Below are 17,655 nucleotides of genomic sequence, written 5' to 3'. Positions count from 1 at the left end.
ATACGGTCCAGGCGAAGGTCTGTCTGTGACACTGATGACTTCCAAACACATTGCAACTCAGACAGGAATGTGCTACTTTGAGTATAGCTCTTTATTGGGTGAAGATTTCATTACGGACTGTCATAACTGAGATGTCAGCTGTAAATCACAGCATAAAGGAGTGTACTGGAAGAGACGAGAGGGAGCGAGACAGAGTAGAGAGCAGAGAGTAGAGGGAGAGAGAGGAGAGTGTGTGAGAGAATAGAGAGTAGAGTGAGAAGAGCGAGAGGAGAGAGTGTGAGAGAGAGAGGAGAGAGTGAGAGAATAGAGATTAGAGCGAGAGGAGAGAGAGTGAGAGAATAGAGAGTAGAGCGAGAGGAGAGAGAGTGAGAGAGAATAGCCAGTAGAGAGAGAGGAGAGTGAATAGAGAGTAGAGAGAGAGGAGAGAGAGGAGAGGAGAGATAGAGGGAGAAAGAGAGACAGAGAGAGGCGGTGCCAGCTCCAGGGACACACAAACACATACACTCACCTGAGGCGGTGCCAGGTCCAGGCTTGCCTGAGTTGTTCTGCTTGGCGTTTCCATGGAGCAGTTGGAACCAGTCTCTGAGGCGGTCTCCAAGGTCTGCCAGGTCCTGCCCGGTACAGCTCTCTGCTGAGGGGAGGAAAGGGGAAGCCCACAGCTCATAACATAACACACACAGAAACACACACACACACACACACACACACACACACACACACACACACACACACACACACACACACACACACACACACACACACCTGGGGCTCACCTTCCATGAGGCAACCATCATTTATATCATCGCTACCATACAGTAGGACAGGTCTCACAACTACCATACAGTAGGACAGGTCTCACAACTACCATACAGTAGGACAGGTCTCACAACTACCATACAGTAGGACAGGTCTCACTGAGTCCACAACTACCATACAGTAGGACAAGTCTCACAACTACCATACAGTAGGACAGGTCTCACAACTACCATACAGTAGGACAGGTCTCACTGAGTCCACAACTACCATACAGTAGGACAGGTCTCACTGAGTCCACAACTACCATACAGTAGGACAGGTCTCACTGAGTCCACAACTACCATACAGTAGGACAGGTCTCACTGAGTCCACAACTACCATACAGTAGGACAGGTCTCACTGAGTCTACAACTACCATACAGTAGGACAGGTCTCACCGAGTCCACAACTACCATACAGTAGGACAGGTCTCACTGAGTCCACAACTACCATACAGTAGGACAGGTCTCACTGAGTCCACAACTACCATACAGTAGGACAGGTCTCACCGAGTCCACAACTACCATACAGTAGAACAGGTCTCACTGAGTCCACAACTACCATACAGTAGGACAGGTCTCACCGAGTCCACAACTACCATACATTAGGACAGGTCTCACCGAGTCCACAACTACCATACAGTAGGACAGGTCTCACCGAGTCCACAACTACCATACAGTAGGACAGGTCTCACTGAGTCAACAACTACCATACAGTAGGACAGGTCTCACCAAGTCCACAACTACCATACAGTAGGACAGGTCTCACCGAGTCAACAACTACCATACAGTAGGACAGGTCTCACTGAGTCCACAACTACCATACAGTAGGACAGGTCTCACCGAGTCCACAACTACCATACAGTAGGACAGGTCTCACCGAGTCAACAACTACCATACAGTAGGACAGGTCTCACAACTACCATACAGTAGGACAGGTCTCACCGAGTCCACAACTACCTCATTCACTATCTCAATAAACATATCACACAGTATTTGTAATAATCAACACATTATCCCCAGCAACATGTTGCTAATGTAGACATCAACAACTTGCTGTACCAGTAGACACTGAGATTAACAACTGTTTGAATCTACTGGCAGTTCCACACCACCAAGAGTCACGGACAATCAATGGTGCATCTAGATATCAGGATATATGTCCACTCTAAATAACGAAGGGCATCATGACGGAAAGACTATTTCACTCACAGAGTGGGAGACTTTTCAATCAGACCACTGCTAGTCTACCTACTAACCCCAGTCTCTCAGATTGACTTGTGTTGAACTCAAAGAGAGACAGCTGCTGTATGAGGAAGTGGTGAGGGAGGAAAAAGGTATCCTCTCCCATAGAATAACACATCATTAGGCCTCAGTCATATCAACATCACCAAACAGCTACGTTCAATAGATGGCTTCCGTTGGCAGCTGGCTAACACAGGCTGCTGTCTGACACGCAGACGACACTGACCAAACAACACACACTGACAGAACAACACAGGCTGCTGTCTGACACGCAGACGACACTGACCAAACAACACACACTGACAGAACAACACAGGCTGCTGTCTGACACGCAGACGACACTGACCAAACAACACACACTGACAGAACAACACAGGCTGCTGTCTGACACGCAGACGACACTGACCAAACAACACACACTGACAGAACAACACAGGCTGCTGTCTGACACGCAGACGACACTGACCAAACAACACACACTGACAGAACAACACAGGCTGCTGTCTGACACGCAGACGACACTGACCAAACAACACACACTGACAGAACAACACAGGCTGCTGTCTGACACGCAGACGACACTGACCAAACAACACACACTGACAGAACAACACACACTGACAGAACAACACAGGCTGCTGTCTGACAAACAGCTAGAGACCTTGACACGCAGACGACACCGACAGAACAACACACACACACTGACAGAACAACACACACACTGACAGAACAACACACACACACACACACTGACAGAACAACACACACACACACACACACACACACTGACATAACAACACACACACACACTGACATAACAACACACACACACACTGACATAACAACACACACACTGACCAAACAACACACACTGACAGAACAACACACACACTGACCAAACAACACAAACACTTACCGAACAACACACACTGGCGAACAACACACACATACTTACAGAACAACAGTGTGTGTGTGTGTGCGCGTGACTGTGTGTGTACAGTGAGGGAAAAAAGTATTTGATCCCCTGCTGATTTTGTACGTTTGCCCACTGACAAAGAAATTATCAGTCTATATGTCATAAGCTTCGTCTTCTGATAAGGAGAAATCAGTATCGGACCAATACGCAGCGGATTGAGTGCTCATATTTACTTTAATTTGTAAAGTGAACACGAAAAACCAATAAACAAAGAACAACAGTTTCGCAGGCTATACACAGCAGTGCAAAAACAATCTCCTACCAAGGGACAGGTGGAAAACAGGCTCCCTAAGTATGACTCTCAATCAGAAACAATGATGTACAGCTGTTAATGATTGAGAGCCACACCAGGCCAACAAAGGAATACACAACATAGAAACCCTAGAATACAAAACATGAACAAGAACATAAACCAAAAACTCCGGAACACATAAATCCAACACCCCTCTACATACACACACACCCCGAACCATATAAAACAAATACCCCTCTACCTAAATACATAGCCCAAACCATATGAAACAAACACCCCCTGCCACGTCCTGACCAAACTATAATAACAAATAACCCCTATTACTGGTCAGGACGTGACACTATAATTTTAATGGTAGGTTTATTTGAACAGTGAGAGACAGAATAACAACAAAAAAATCCAGAAAAACGCATGTCAAAAATGTTATAAATTGATTTGCATTTTAATGAGGGAAATAAGTATTTGACCCCCTCTCAATCAGAAAGATTTCTGGCTCCCAGGTGTCTTTTATACAGGTAACGAGCTGAGATTAGGAGCACACTCTTAAAGGGAGTGCTCCTAATCTCAGTTTGTTACCTGTATAAAAGTTTGTTACCTGTCCACAGAAGCAATCAATTAATCAGATTCCAAACTCTCCACCATGGTCAAGACCAAAGAGCTCTCCAAGGATGTCAGGGACAAGATTGTAGACCTACACAAGGCTGGAATGGGCTACAAGACCATGGCCAAGCAGCTTGGTGAGAAGGTGACAACAGTTGGTGCGATTATTCGCAAATGGAAGAAACACAAAAGAACTGTCAACCTCCCTCGGCCTGGGGCTCCATGCAAGATCTCACCTCGTGGAGTTGCAATGATCATGAGAACGGTGAGGAATCAGCTCAGAACTACACGGGAGGACCTTGTCAATGATCTGAAGGCAGCTGGGACCATAGTCACCAAGAAAACAATTAGTAACACACTACGCCGTGAAGGACTGAAATCCTGCAGCGCCCGCAAGGTCCCCCTGCTCAAGAAAGCACATATACATGCCCGTCTGAAGTTTCCCAATGAACATCTGAATGATTCAGAGGACAACTTGGTCTCATCTGACCACAAGTGTTGCGGTCAGATGAGACCAAAATGGAGCTCTTTGGCATCAACTCAACTCGCCGTGTTTGGAGGAGGAGGAATGCTGCCTATGACCCCAAGAACACTATCCCCACAGTCAAACATGGAGGTGGAAACATTATACTTTGGGGTGTTTTTCTGCTAAGGGGACAGGACAACTTCACCGCATCGAAGGGATGATGGACGGGGCCATGTACCGTCAAATCTTGGGTGAGAACCTCCTTCCCTCAGCCAGGGCATTGAAAATGGGTCGTGGATGGGTATTCCAGCATGACAATGACCCAAAACACATGGCCAAGGCAACAAAGGAGTGGCTCAAGAAGAAGCACATTAAGGTCCTGGAGTGGCCTAGCCAGTCTCCAGACCTTAATCCCATAGAAAATCTGTGGAGGGAGCTGAAGGTTCGAGTTGCCAAACATCAGCCTCGAAACCTTAATGACTTGGAGAAGATCTGCAAAGAGGAGTGGGACAAAATCCCTCCTGAGATGTGTGCAAACCTGGTGGCCAACTACAAGAAACGTCTGACCTCTGTGATTGCCAACAAGGGTTTTGCCACCAAGTACTAAGTCATGTTTTGCAGAGGGGTCAAATACTTATTTCCCTCATTAAAATGCAAATCATTTTATAACATTTTTGACATGCTTTTTTCTGGATTCTTTTTGTTGTTATTCTGTCTCTCACTGTTCAAATGAACCTACCATTAAAATTATAGACTGATAATTTCTTTGTCAGTGGGCAAACGTACAAAATCAGCAGAGGATCAAATACTTTTTTCCTTCACTGTATGTGTGTGTGTACTTGCCGTGTTTGTCCTCGGTCTCTGTTATGGGGGCAGCAGCGGTGGCACAGGGGCACATGCCCTGGCATTTCACACTCAGTTCCTTCCCTGTTAGACAGCCCTGCTGCTCCAACTTACACTGGAGGAGAGAGAGAGACAGAAGGGGGGAGAGAGGAGAGAGAGAGAGGATAAAGCAAGAGGGAGAGGGAGGAAGAGAGAGATAGAGAGAGAGAGAGACAGCAGGCAGAGAGAGAGCAAGAGCAAGAGAAAGAGCGAGAGAGATTACACTACAGTTCAACAACAGTACAAATCTACACACCATCTCCACTACATGACCATGTGGACACCTGCTGGTCCAACATCTCATTCCTAAATCATGGGCATTAATATGGAGTTGGTCCCCCTTTGCTGCTATAACATCCTCCACTCTTCTGAGAAAGCTTTCCACTAGATGTTTGAACATTGCTGCAGGGACTTGCTTCCATTCAGCCACAACAGCATTACTGAGGTCGGGGGCACTGATGTTGGGCAATTAGTCCTGGCTCACAGTCGTCGTTCCAATTCATCCCAAAGGTGTTTGATGAGGTTGAGGTCAGGGCTCTGTGTTGGAACTATGCATTGGGGCAGGTAGGGTTCTCCTGGCATCCGCCAAACCCAGATTCATCTGTTTGGACTGCCAGATGGTGAAACGTGATTCATCACTCCAGAGAACGCATTTCCACTGCTCCAAAGTCCAATGGCAGTGAGCTTTACACCACTCCAGCCGACACTTGGCATTGAGCATGGTGATCTTAGGCTTGTGTGCGGCTGCTCTGCCACGGAAACCCATTTCATGAAGCTACCAACGAACAGTTCTTGTGGAGACGTTGCTTCCAGAGGCAGTTTGGAACTCGGTAGTAAGTGTTGCAACCGAGGACAGACACTTTTTACACACTACAGCACTCGATGGTCCCGTTCTGTGAGCTTATATGGCCTACCACTTTGCGGCTGAGCCGTTGTAGCTCCTAGACGTTTCACCTACACAATAACAGCACTTACAGTTGACCGAGCAGGGCAGAAATTTGTCAAACTGACTTGTTGGAAAGGTGGCATCCTATGATGGTGCCACATTGAAAGTCACTGATCTCTTCAGTACGGGCCATTCCAGTGCCAATGTTTGTCTATGGAGATTGCATGGCTGTGTGCTCAATTTTATACACCTGTCAGCAACGGGTGTGGCTGAAATAGCAGAACCTGCTCATTTGAAGGGGTGTCCACATACTTTGTATATATTGTGTATATTAATCAGAGACAAGAGCACAGAGCTAATCATCATTTTAAAACAACATACACACAAGAACACACACACACACACACAAGAAACACACACACACACACAGGAACACACAGGAAAACACACATACACAGGAACACACACACACAGGAACACACACACACAGGAACACACACACACACACACAGGAACACAAAGGAACACACACACACACACACAGGAACACACACACACACACACACACACACACACAAAGGGACACACACACAGGGACACACACACACAGCTTAATGAGCATTTACAACAGTAGCACTCTTGCTTTTACACCTGCAGCAGAGAGAGAGAGAGAGAGAGAGAGTAGAGAGAGAGAGAGAGTGAGACAGAGAGACAGAGAGAGAGGGAGAAGTGGTGCCAGGTCCAGGGACACACACACAAACACACCTGAGGCGGTGCCAGGTCCTGGCTTGCCTGAGTTGAGCAGGCTAAGCTTGAATGCCGATAAAATATTTATGGGGGTGACCGCAGAAAAGCAGATTGCTCATTCAAATGACAGAGGAAGCACAGAGGCAGGAGAGAGGAGAGAGAAGCTGGAGAGAGAAAAATAGAGAAGAGAGAGCAAAAGACAGAGAAAATTAGACAGGCAGGAGAATGGAGGAAGAGAGGAGGGAGAGAGGAAAGAGAGAGGGTGGAGAGAGGAAAGAGAGAGGAGGGAGAGAGAGAGAGAGAAGGGAGAGGAAGAAGATAGGAAGGAGAGAGAGAGGAGGGAGAGAGAGAGCAAGAGAGAGAGAGAAGAGGGAGAGAGGAGGGAGAGAGGAAAGAGAGATGGAGGGAGAGAGGAGGGAGAGATGAAAGAGAGAGGGAGGGAGAGAGGAGGGAGAGAGGAAGGAGAGAGAGAGAGAGAGGAGAGAGAGAGCAAGAGAGAGAGAAGAGGGAGAGAGAGAGGAAAGAGAGAGGGAGGGAGAGAGGAGGGGAAGGGAAAGAGAGTGAGAGAGGAGGGAGAGAGAGAAGGGAGAAAGGAGAGACAGTAGGGATAGAGGAGAGAGAGAGAGAGAGAGAGGAGGGAGAGAGAGAGCAAGAGAGAGAGGAGGGAGAGAGGAGGGAGAGAGGAAAGAGAGGAAAGAGAGAGGAAAGAGAGAGGGAGGGAGAGAGGAGGGAGAGAGGAAAGAGAGAGGGAGGGAGAGAGAGAGGAGGGAGAGAGGAAGGAGAGGGAAAGAGAGCGAGAGAGGAGGAAGAGAGAGAAGGGAGAAAGGAGAGACAGTAGGGATAGAGGAGAGAGAGAGAGAGAGAGAGAGAGAGAGAGGGGGAGAGAGGAGGAAGAGAGGAGGGAGAGAGGAAAAGAGGAGGGAGAGAGGAAAGGGAGAGGGTGGAGAGAGGAAAGAGAGAGGAGGGAGAGAGAGAGAGGAGGGAGATAGGAAGGAGAGAGGAGGAAGAGAGGCAAGAGAGAGGCAGGAGAGAGGTGGGAGAAGGGGCTGAGTGAGCAGTCATTCTCATCAAGGTCAGAATTAAAAACGACATAAATTAATAAAGGGGGAAAGTAGTGGCCAGTGATACGGTGCTACGCTGTTCAAACCTGAGACAGACATTCATCACACGCATGCATTGCATTCATCCTGATCTGCGTCCTAAATGGCAGCCTATTCCTTATGGGCCCTGGTCAAGGTAGTGCACTATAAAGGGAATAGGGTGCCATTTGGGACGAACACCTGCATTTGCATTCATCCAGCGGTACAGTGCACTTGTCCTCTTGCTACCAGTGTGGAACCAGATATACAGGGAGACACGAGAGAGGGGAGAGAGGGAGAATTGATTTGAGAGAGAGAGAGGAGAGAGAGAGGGGAGACGAGAGAGAGGCGGAGAGAGAGAGGGGGAGAGAGAGAGGTTGAGAGAGGGAGAATTGAATTGAGAGAGGAGGAGAGAGAGAGGGGGGAGAGAGGGAGAATTGAATTGAGACAGAGAAGAGAGAGAAAGGGGGAGAGAGAGGGAGAATTCAATTGAGAGAGAGAGGAGGAGAGAGAGGAGGAGAGAGAGAGGGAGAATTGAATTGAGAGAGAGAGAGAGAGAGAGAGAGAGAGAGAGAGAGAGAGAGAGAGAGAGAGAGAGAGAGAGAGAGAATTGAATTGCGAGAGAGAGGAGGTATGTTAGTACCTGAGAGGCGTAGTTGTGTCTATCCGTACCACACACAGGGGAGGCAGCGACCACAGGGCAGGGCTTACAGGTGTTCTCATGAGGCATCAGCTCTACAGGCTGTCTGCTTCTACAGAGGAAAAATGGAGATTAGTTAACAGACACAGACAATGTCTACTTGCTTATCTATAATAACTCCTGTAATACAACTTCTAAACAATCATAAAGGGAGGACATAAGATACAACTTCTTAAAAACTACGTCAACTTGACGCTGCTTGGCTTGTTCATCTCCTCTACTGAACATTGGGGTTCATACTTAGTGAGCAGCACATCCACTTCCAAAAACAAACCCCAATAGCTTCCTGTACTCTACATTAGCATGAGCAGTAGCATTAGCAGTAGCATTAGCAGTAGCAGGGCCTCTTACTTAATGATGCTGAGCAGGGTTAGCAGTTAGCACGGCTGTGTTCGTGCTTATAACACTTCATTCTACACCACTGTTGCTCCCTCATCTCAAGGGTAGCGTCAAAAAGATGAAGCTGTTCATTGAGAAAGATGAAAGTCTTGCTGTCGCTGCATATAGACTTTGCAGGAAATAATATTATATATATAATTATATATTTCAATCCGTTAACACGTCTTTTTCCGATTACGTTTGTTCCGGCCACTATTTCTGTTTTTCACGAGAAGCAGATATATAATGATACCTGAGATAGGCAGCAGTGGGGCATTGTGTTGCCATGGCCACCATGGTTGTTATGTTATTTCATTCTTGCGGCGTCGTCCTTTAAATTTGGTCTTGAAAGCCTGAGGTTCAGAGGCTGGGTCTCTATCAGATGTATTTAAATCTCATGCTTTCGCTTAGATCAAAATGTTTCATAAATAATAATATCCCAAAGGTTCATCTATAAACATCATGGTGGATCTGATGTACTGAGTAAAGGTTCATCTATAAACATCATGGTGTATCTGGTCTACTGGGTAAAGGTTCATCTATAAACATCATGGTGGATCTGGTCTACTGGGTAAAGGTTCATCTATAAACATCATGGTGGATCTGATGTACTGAGTAAAGGTTCATCTATAAACATCATGGTGGATCTGGGTAAAGGTTCATCTATAAACATCATGGTGTATCTGGTCTACTGGGTAAAGGTTCATCTATAAACATCATGGTGTATGGTCTACTGGGTAAAGGTTCATCTATAAACATCATGGTGTATCTGGGTAAAGGTTCATCTATAAACATCATGGTGTATCTGGTCTACTGGGTAAAGGTTCATCTATAAACATCATGGTGTATCTGGGTAAAGGTTCATCTATAAACATCATGGTGGATCTGGGTAAAGGTTCATCTATAAACATCATGGTGTATCTGGTCTACTGGGTAAAGGTTCCTCTATAAACATCATGGTGTATCTGGTCTACTGGGTAAAGGTTCATCTATAAACATCATGGTGAATCTGGTCTACTGGGTAAAGGTTCATCTATAAACATCATGGTGGATCTGGGTAAAGGTTCATCTATAAACATCATGGTGTATCTGGTCTACTGGGTAAAGGTTCATCTATAAACATCATGGTGTATCTGGGTAAAGGTTCATCTATAAACATCATGGTGTATCTAGTCTACTGGGTAAAGGTTCATCTATAAACATCATGGTGTATCTAGTCTACTGGGTAAAGGTTCATCTATAAACATCATGGTGTATCTGGGTAAAGGTTCATCTATAAACATCATGGTGGATCTGGTCTACTGGGTAAAGGTTCATCTATAAACATCATGGTGGATCTGGTCTACTGGGTAAAGGTTCATCTATAAACATCATGGTGTATCTGGGTAAAGGTTCATCTATAAACATCATGGTGTATCTAGTCTACTGGGTAAAGGTTCATCTATAAACATCATGGTGGATCTAGTCTACTGGGTAAAGGTTCATCTATAAACATCCTGGTGGATCTGATCTACTGGGTAAAGGTTCATCTATAAACATCATGGTGTATCTGGGTAAAGGTTCATCTATAAACATCATGGTGGATCTGGTCTACTGGGTAAAGGTTCATCTATAAACATCATGGTGGATCTGGTCTACTGGGTAAAGGTTCATCTATAAACATCCTGGTGTATCTAGTCTACTGGGTAAAGGTTCATCTATAAACATCATGGTGGATCTGGTCTACTGGGTAAAGGTTCATCTATAAACATCATGGTGTATCTGGGTAAAGGTTCATCTATAAACATCATGGTGTATCTTGTCTACTGGGTAAAGGTTCATCTATAAACATCATGGTGGATCTGATCTACTGGGTAAAGGTTCATCTATAAACATCATGGTGTATCTGGGTAAAGGTTCATCTATAAACATCATGGTGAATCTGGTCTACTGGGTAAAGGTTCATCTATAAACATCATGGTGTATCTGGGTAAAGGTTCATCTATAAACATCATGGTGTATCTGGTCTACTGGGTAAAGGTTCATCTATAAACATCATGGTGTATCTAGTCTACTGGGTAAAGGTTCATCTATAAACATCATGGTGTATCTAGTCTACTGGGTAAAGGTTCATCTATAAACATCATGGTGGATCTGGTCTACTGGGTAAAGGTTCATCTATAAACATCATGGTGTATCTAGTCTACTGGGTAAAGGTTCATCTATAAACATCATGGTGGATCTGGTCTACTGGGTAAAGGGAGAATATTTTAACTATGTAGAATAACACCCAAGAGAGATACTCTATCTGCTTATTGTGTGTGTGTATGTGTGTGAGTTTGTGTGTGGGTGTATGTGTGTGTGTGTGTGTGTGTATATGTGTGCATGTGCGTGTGTATGTGAGTGTGTGTCTGATGCAGAACAAAACAATACGAGGGAAGTGTCACGATTAGTTTGACTACATTTTTATGGATGCACCCCAAATGGAAAACCTATTCCCTACAAAGTGCACTACTTTTGAGGAGAACCCTAAGGTCAATAGTAGTGCACTTTAAAGGAAATAGGATGCTATTTGGGGATGCAACTTATACCTTTTTAATTAATCATGGCACAGCAGGAATGTTCTAGAAGAAATGACATCACTCTGGGCGTACAGACGTACAGCACGTTGGCACGACGACAGCGATGTAATCAATAGTGCTGCTGTTCAGAAGACATGCTGACAGACGCCTGCTGTCAACGATAACACCACGGAATAAGCTTCCCTGGTGAGCACAGTTTTCCCTCCAGGACCAATGATATGCAGACTCCCCCCACCAGATGCCTCAGCCTGTGAATCTCTGAGTGATTTATTCATTGATTGATTGATTACCCACCTGTGCTCCAGCTTTTTCCGGTTGACATTGACACACATTGCTCTCTGGTAACCCTGGGTAACACAGATCTTGTGGCGGCTACACTTCACCTTCTGGCACGGATCCTTGGTGGTGTCCACAGCTGGAAGAGGAGGAGGAGGTGGAGGAGGTAGAGAGAAAAATAAAACAAAGAAGAAGAAGAAGGAAATCAAAGTTCATTTTCTGATCATATAAATTATTTTTTTGCTTTTTAATTTCAGAGAAACACAGACGGTGCAGCTCCCCAGTTTTAGGAGTTAAAACCTTGTAAAAGAGCACAACGGCTGGAGAGACAATAGCAGGTATGATACATAGCAGGTATGATACATAGCAGGTATGACACACAGCAGGTATGATGCATAGCAGGTATGATACATAGCAGGTATGATACATAGCAGGTATGACACACAGCAGGTATGACACATAGCAGGTATGAGACATAGCAGGTATGATACATAGCAGGTATGATACATAGCAGGTATGATACATAGCAGGTATGACACATAGCAGGTATGACACATAGCAGGTAATATACACAGCAGGTGTGATACATTACAGATATGATACACAGCAGGTATGATACACAGCAGGTATGAGATATATAGCAGGTATGACACATAGCAGGTATGATACACAGCAGGTATGATACATAGCAGGTATGAAACACAGCAGGTATGATACACAGCAGATGTGATACATTACAGATATGATACACAGCAGGTATGATACATAGCAGGTATGACACATAGCAGGTAATATACACAGCAGGTGTGATACATTACAGATATGATACACAGCAGGTATGATACACAGCAGGTATGAGATATATAGCAGGTATGACACATAGCAGGTATGATACACAGCAGGTGTGATACATAGCAGGTATGATACATAGCAGGTATGAAACACAGCAGGTATGATACACAGCAGGTGTGATACATTACAGATATGATACACAGCAGGTATGATACACAGCAGGTATGATACATAGCAGGTATGACACATAGCAGGTATGACACATAGCAGGTATGATACACAGCAGGTGTGATACACAGCAGGTATGATACATAGCAGGTATGAAACACAGCAGGTATGATACACAGCAGGTGTGATACATTACAGATATGATACACAGCAGGTATGATACATAGCAGGTATGACACATAGCAGGTAATATACATAGCAGGTATGACACATAACAGGTATGGCACACAGCAGGTGTGATACACAGCAGGTATGATACATAGCAGGTATGAAACACAGCAGGTATGATTCACAGCAGGTTTGATACACAGCAGGTTTGATACACAGCAGGTATGATACATAGCAGGTGTGATACATTTCAGGTATGATACACAGCAGGTATGATACATAGCAGGTATGATAAATTGCAGGTATGACACATAGCATGTATGATACACAGCAGGTATGACACATAGCAGGTATGAAACATAGCAGGTAATATACATAGCAGTTATGATACATAGCAGGTATGACACATAGCAGGTATGACACATAGCAGGTATGATACACAGCAGCCATGAAACATAGCAGGTAATATACATAGTAGGTATGATACACAGCAGGTATGTTACATTGCAGATAACATACATAGCAGGTATGATCCATAGCAGGTAATATACATAGCAGGTATGATATACAGCAGGTATGATACATTGCAGATAACATACATAGCAGGTATGACACATAGCAGGTAATATACATAGCAGGTAATATACAAAGCAGGTATGATATATTGCAGGTATGATGCATAGCAGGTATGATACACAGCAGGTAAGATACATAGCAGGTAATATACATAGCAGGTAATATACATAGCATGTAATATACATAGCAGGTAATATACATAGCAGGTAAGATACATAGCAGGCATGACACATAGCAGGTAATATACATAGCAGGTAATATACATAGCAGGCATGATAGACTGCAGGTAAGATACAGGTATATTGAGATTCAGACATGAGGGTGCACAAGTCATCAATCAAATACTGGATATACACTATACAGTTGAAATCGTAAGTATACATACACCTTTGCCAAATACATTTAAACTTAGTTTTTCACAATTCCTGACATTTAATCCTAGTAAAAATTCCCTGTTTTAGGTCAGTTAGGATCGCCACTTTATTTTAAGAATGTGAAATGTCAGAATAATAGTAGAGATAATTAGTTCTTTCAGCTTTTATTTCTTTCATCACATTCCCAGCGGGTCAGAAGTTTACATACACTCAATTAGTATTTGGTAGCATTGTCTTTAAATTGTTTAACTTGGGTCAAATGTTTTGGGTAGCCTTCCACAAGCTTCCCACAGTAAGTTGGGTGAATTTTGGCCCATTCCTCCTGACAGAGCTGGTGTAACTGAGTCAGGTTTGTAGGCCTCCTTGCTCGCACACGCTTTTTCAATTCTGCCCATACATTTTCTATAGGATTGAGGTCAGGGCTTTGTGATGGCCACTCCAATACCTTGACTTTGTTGTCCTTAGCCATTTTGCCACAACTTTGGAAGTATGCTTGGGGTCATTGTCCATTTGGAAGACCAATTTACGACCAAGCTTTAACTTCCTGGCTGATGTCTTGAGATTGCTTCAATATATCCACATAATTTTCCTACCTCATGATGGCATCTATTTTGTGAAGTGCACCAGTCCTTCCTGCAGAAAAGCACCCCCACAACATGCTGCTGCCACCCCCCGTGCTTCGCGGTTGGGATGGTGTTCTTCGGCTTGCAAGCCTCCCCCTTTTTCCTCCAAACATAACGACGGTCATTATGGCCAAAACAGTTCTATTTTTGTTTCATCAGACCAGAGGACATTTCTCCAAAAAGTACAATCTTTGTCCCCATGTGCAGTTGCAAACCGTAGTCTGTTTTTTTTATGGCGGTTTTGGAGCAGTGGCTTCTTCCTTGCTGAGCGGCCTTTCAGGATATATCGATATAGGACTCATTTAGCTGTGGATATAGATACTTTTGTACCTGTTTCCTCCAGCATCTTCACAAGGTCCTTTGCTGTTGTTCTGGGATTGATTTGCACTTTTCGCACCAAAGTACGTTCATCTCTAGGAGACAGAACACGTCTCCTTCCTGAGCGGTATGACGGCTGCGTGGTCCCATGGTGTTTATACTTGCGTACTATTGTTTGTACAGATGAACGTGGTACCTTCAGGCGTTTGGAAATTGCTCCCAAGGATGAACCAGACTTGTGGAGGTCTACAATTGTTTTTCTGAGGTCTTGGCTGATTTCTTTTGATTTTCCCATGATGTCAAGCAAAGAGGCACTGAGTTTGAAGGTAGGTCTTGAAATACATCCACAGGTACACCTCCAATTGATTCAAATTATGTCAATTAGCCTATCAGAAGCTTCTAAAGCCATGACCTAATTTTCTGGAATTTTCCAAGCTGTTTAAAGACACAGTCAACTTAGTGTATATGAACTTCTGACCCACTGAAATTGTGATACAGTGAATTATAAGTGAAATAATCTGTCTGTAAACAATTGTTGGAAAAATTACTTGTGTCATGCACAAAGTAGATGTCCTAACCACTTGCCAAAGCTACAGTTTGTTAACAAGAAATTTGTGGAGTGGTTGAAAAACGAGTGTATGTAAACTTCCGACTTCAACTGTACATACAAAAGTATGTGGACACCCTTTCAAATCAGTAGATTCTGCTATTTCAGCCACACCCATTGCTGACAGGTGTATAAAATTGAGCGCATAGCCAAGCAATCTCCACAGACAAACATTGGCAGTAGAATAGCCTTACTGAAGAGCTCAGTGACTTTCAACGTGGCACCGTCATAGGATCCCACCTTTCCAACAAGTCAGATCTTAAAATTTCTGCCCTGCTACAGCTTTCCCAGTCAACTATAAGTGCTGTTATTGTGAAGTTGAAATGTCTAGGAGCAACAACAGCTCAGCCGTGAAGTGGTAGGCCACACAAGCTCACAGAACGGGACCGTCGAGTGCTGAAGCGTGTAGCACGTAAAAATCATCTGTCCTCGGTTGCAACACTCACTACCGAGTTCCAAACTGCCTCTGGAAGCAACGTCAGCACAATAACTGTTCATCGGTAGCTTCAGGAAATGGGTTTCCGTGGCCGAGCAGCCGCACAAAAGCCTATGATCACCATGCGCAATGCCAACTGTCGGCTGGAGTGGTGTAAAGCTCACCGCCATTTCACTCTGTAGCAGTGGAAACGTGTTCTCTGGAGTGATGAATCACGTTTCACCATCTGGTGAACCAACAGACGAATCTGGGTTTGGCGAATGCCAGGAGAACACTATCTGCCCCAATGCATTGTGCCAACTGTAAAGTTTGGTGGAGGAGGAATAACTGTCTGGGGCTGTTTTTCATGGTTCGGGCTAGGCCCCTTAGTTCCAGTGAAGGGAAATCTTAATGCTACAGCATACAATGACATTTTAGACGATTCTGTGCTTCCAACTTTATGGCAACAGTTTGAGGAAGGCCCCATTCCTGTTTCAGCATGACAATGCCTCCGTGCACAAAGCGAGGTCCATACAGAAATTGATTGTTGTGATCGGTGTGGAAGAACTTGACTGGCCTGCACAGAGCCCTGACCTCAACTCCATCAAACACCTTTGGGATGAATTGTAACGCCGACTGCGAGCCAGGCATAATCGCCCAACGTCAGTTCCCGACCTCATTAATGCTCTTGAGCAGCACTGCTACAACATCTAGTAGAAAGCCTTCCCAGAAGAGTGGAGGCTGTTATAGCAGCAAAGGGGGGACCAACTCCATATCAATGCCCATGATTTTGAAATGAGATGTTCGATGAGCAGGTGTCCACATACTTCTTGTCATGTAGTGTATTTTTACTTACTGCAGTGAGTCAAAACTGAATATTATTGTCAGCTCTACAAGAGAAAACACACAACTGTTCTCTGGTGTCTCTAGACAGACAGGGCTCTGTTTTACAGACTGTCTAATATAACAGCTGTTCTCTGGTGTCTCTAGACAGACAGGGCTTCTGTTTTACAGACTGTCTAATATAACAGCTGTTCTCTGGTGTCTCTAGACAGACAGGGCTTCTGTTTTTACAGACTGTCTAATATAACAGCTGTTCTCTAATGTCTCTAGACAGACAGGGCTTCTGTTTTACAGACTGTCTGATATAACAGCTGTTCTCTAGTGTCTCTAGACAGACAGGGCTCTGTTTTACAGACTGTCTAATATAACAGCTGTTCTCTAGTGTCTCTAGACAGACAGGGCTTATATTTTACAGACTGTCTGATATAACAGCTGTTCTCTGGTGTCTCTAGACAGACAGGGCTCTGTTTTACAGACTGTCTGAGATAACAGCTGTTCTCTGGTGTCTCTAGACAGACAGGGCTTCTGTTTTACAGACTGTCTGATATAACAGCTGTTCTCTGGTGTCTCTAGACAGACAGGGCTTCTGTTTTACAGACTGTCTGATATAACAGCTGTTCTCTAGTGTCTCTAGACAGACAGGGCTTCTGTTTTACAGACTGTCTAAGATAACAGCTGTTCTCTGGTGTCTCTAGACAGACAGGGCTTCTGTTTTACAGACTGTCTGATATAACAGCTGTTCTCTGGTGTCTAGACAGACAGGGCTTCTGTTTTACAGACTGTCTGATATAACAGCTGTTGTCTAGTGTCTCTAGACAGACAGGGCTTCTGTTTTACAGACTGTCTAATATAACAGCTGTTCTCTGGTGTCTCTAGACAGACAGGGCTTCTGTTTTACAGACTGTCTAATATAACAGCTGTTCTCTAG

At 44.5% G+C, this 17,655-nt stretch overlaps 1 protein-coding gene across 2 annotated transcripts in view; it reads right to left on the bottom strand.

Annotated features, from left to right (window-relative positions):
- Nucleotides 1-17,655, bottom strand: part of LOC106594841 (testican-2) — a 108,287-nt gene that overhangs the window by 22,970 nt on the left and 67,662 nt on the right. Inside the window, exons 4-7 of one of the 2 annotated variants that reach the window (XM_045687504.1) lie at nt 11,862-11,982; nt 8,572-8,680; nt 5,178-5,292; nt 509-628 (exon numbers count right to left, since the gene is read on the bottom strand). In XM_045687504.1, the coding sequence (XP_045543460.1) occupies nt 509-628; nt 5,178-5,292; nt 8,572-8,680; nt 11,862-11,982 (465 nt within the window). Of the gene's footprint in view, nt 1-508; nt 632-5,177; nt 5,293-8,571; nt 8,681-11,861; nt 11,983-17,655 lie in introns of both variants that reach the window. The other variant, XM_045687501.1, reaches the window with a different exon arrangement.

The sequence above is a fragment of the Salmo salar genome, chromosome ssa01 (assembly GCF_905237065.1).
Source record: "Salmo salar chromosome ssa01, Ssal_v3.1, whole genome shotgun sequence".
In the NCBI taxonomy this organism is placed as follows: domain Eukaryota; kingdom Metazoa; phylum Chordata; class Actinopteri; order Salmoniformes; family Salmonidae; genus Salmo; species Salmo salar.
This window is presented reverse-complemented; position numbering and strand designations above follow the sequence as displayed.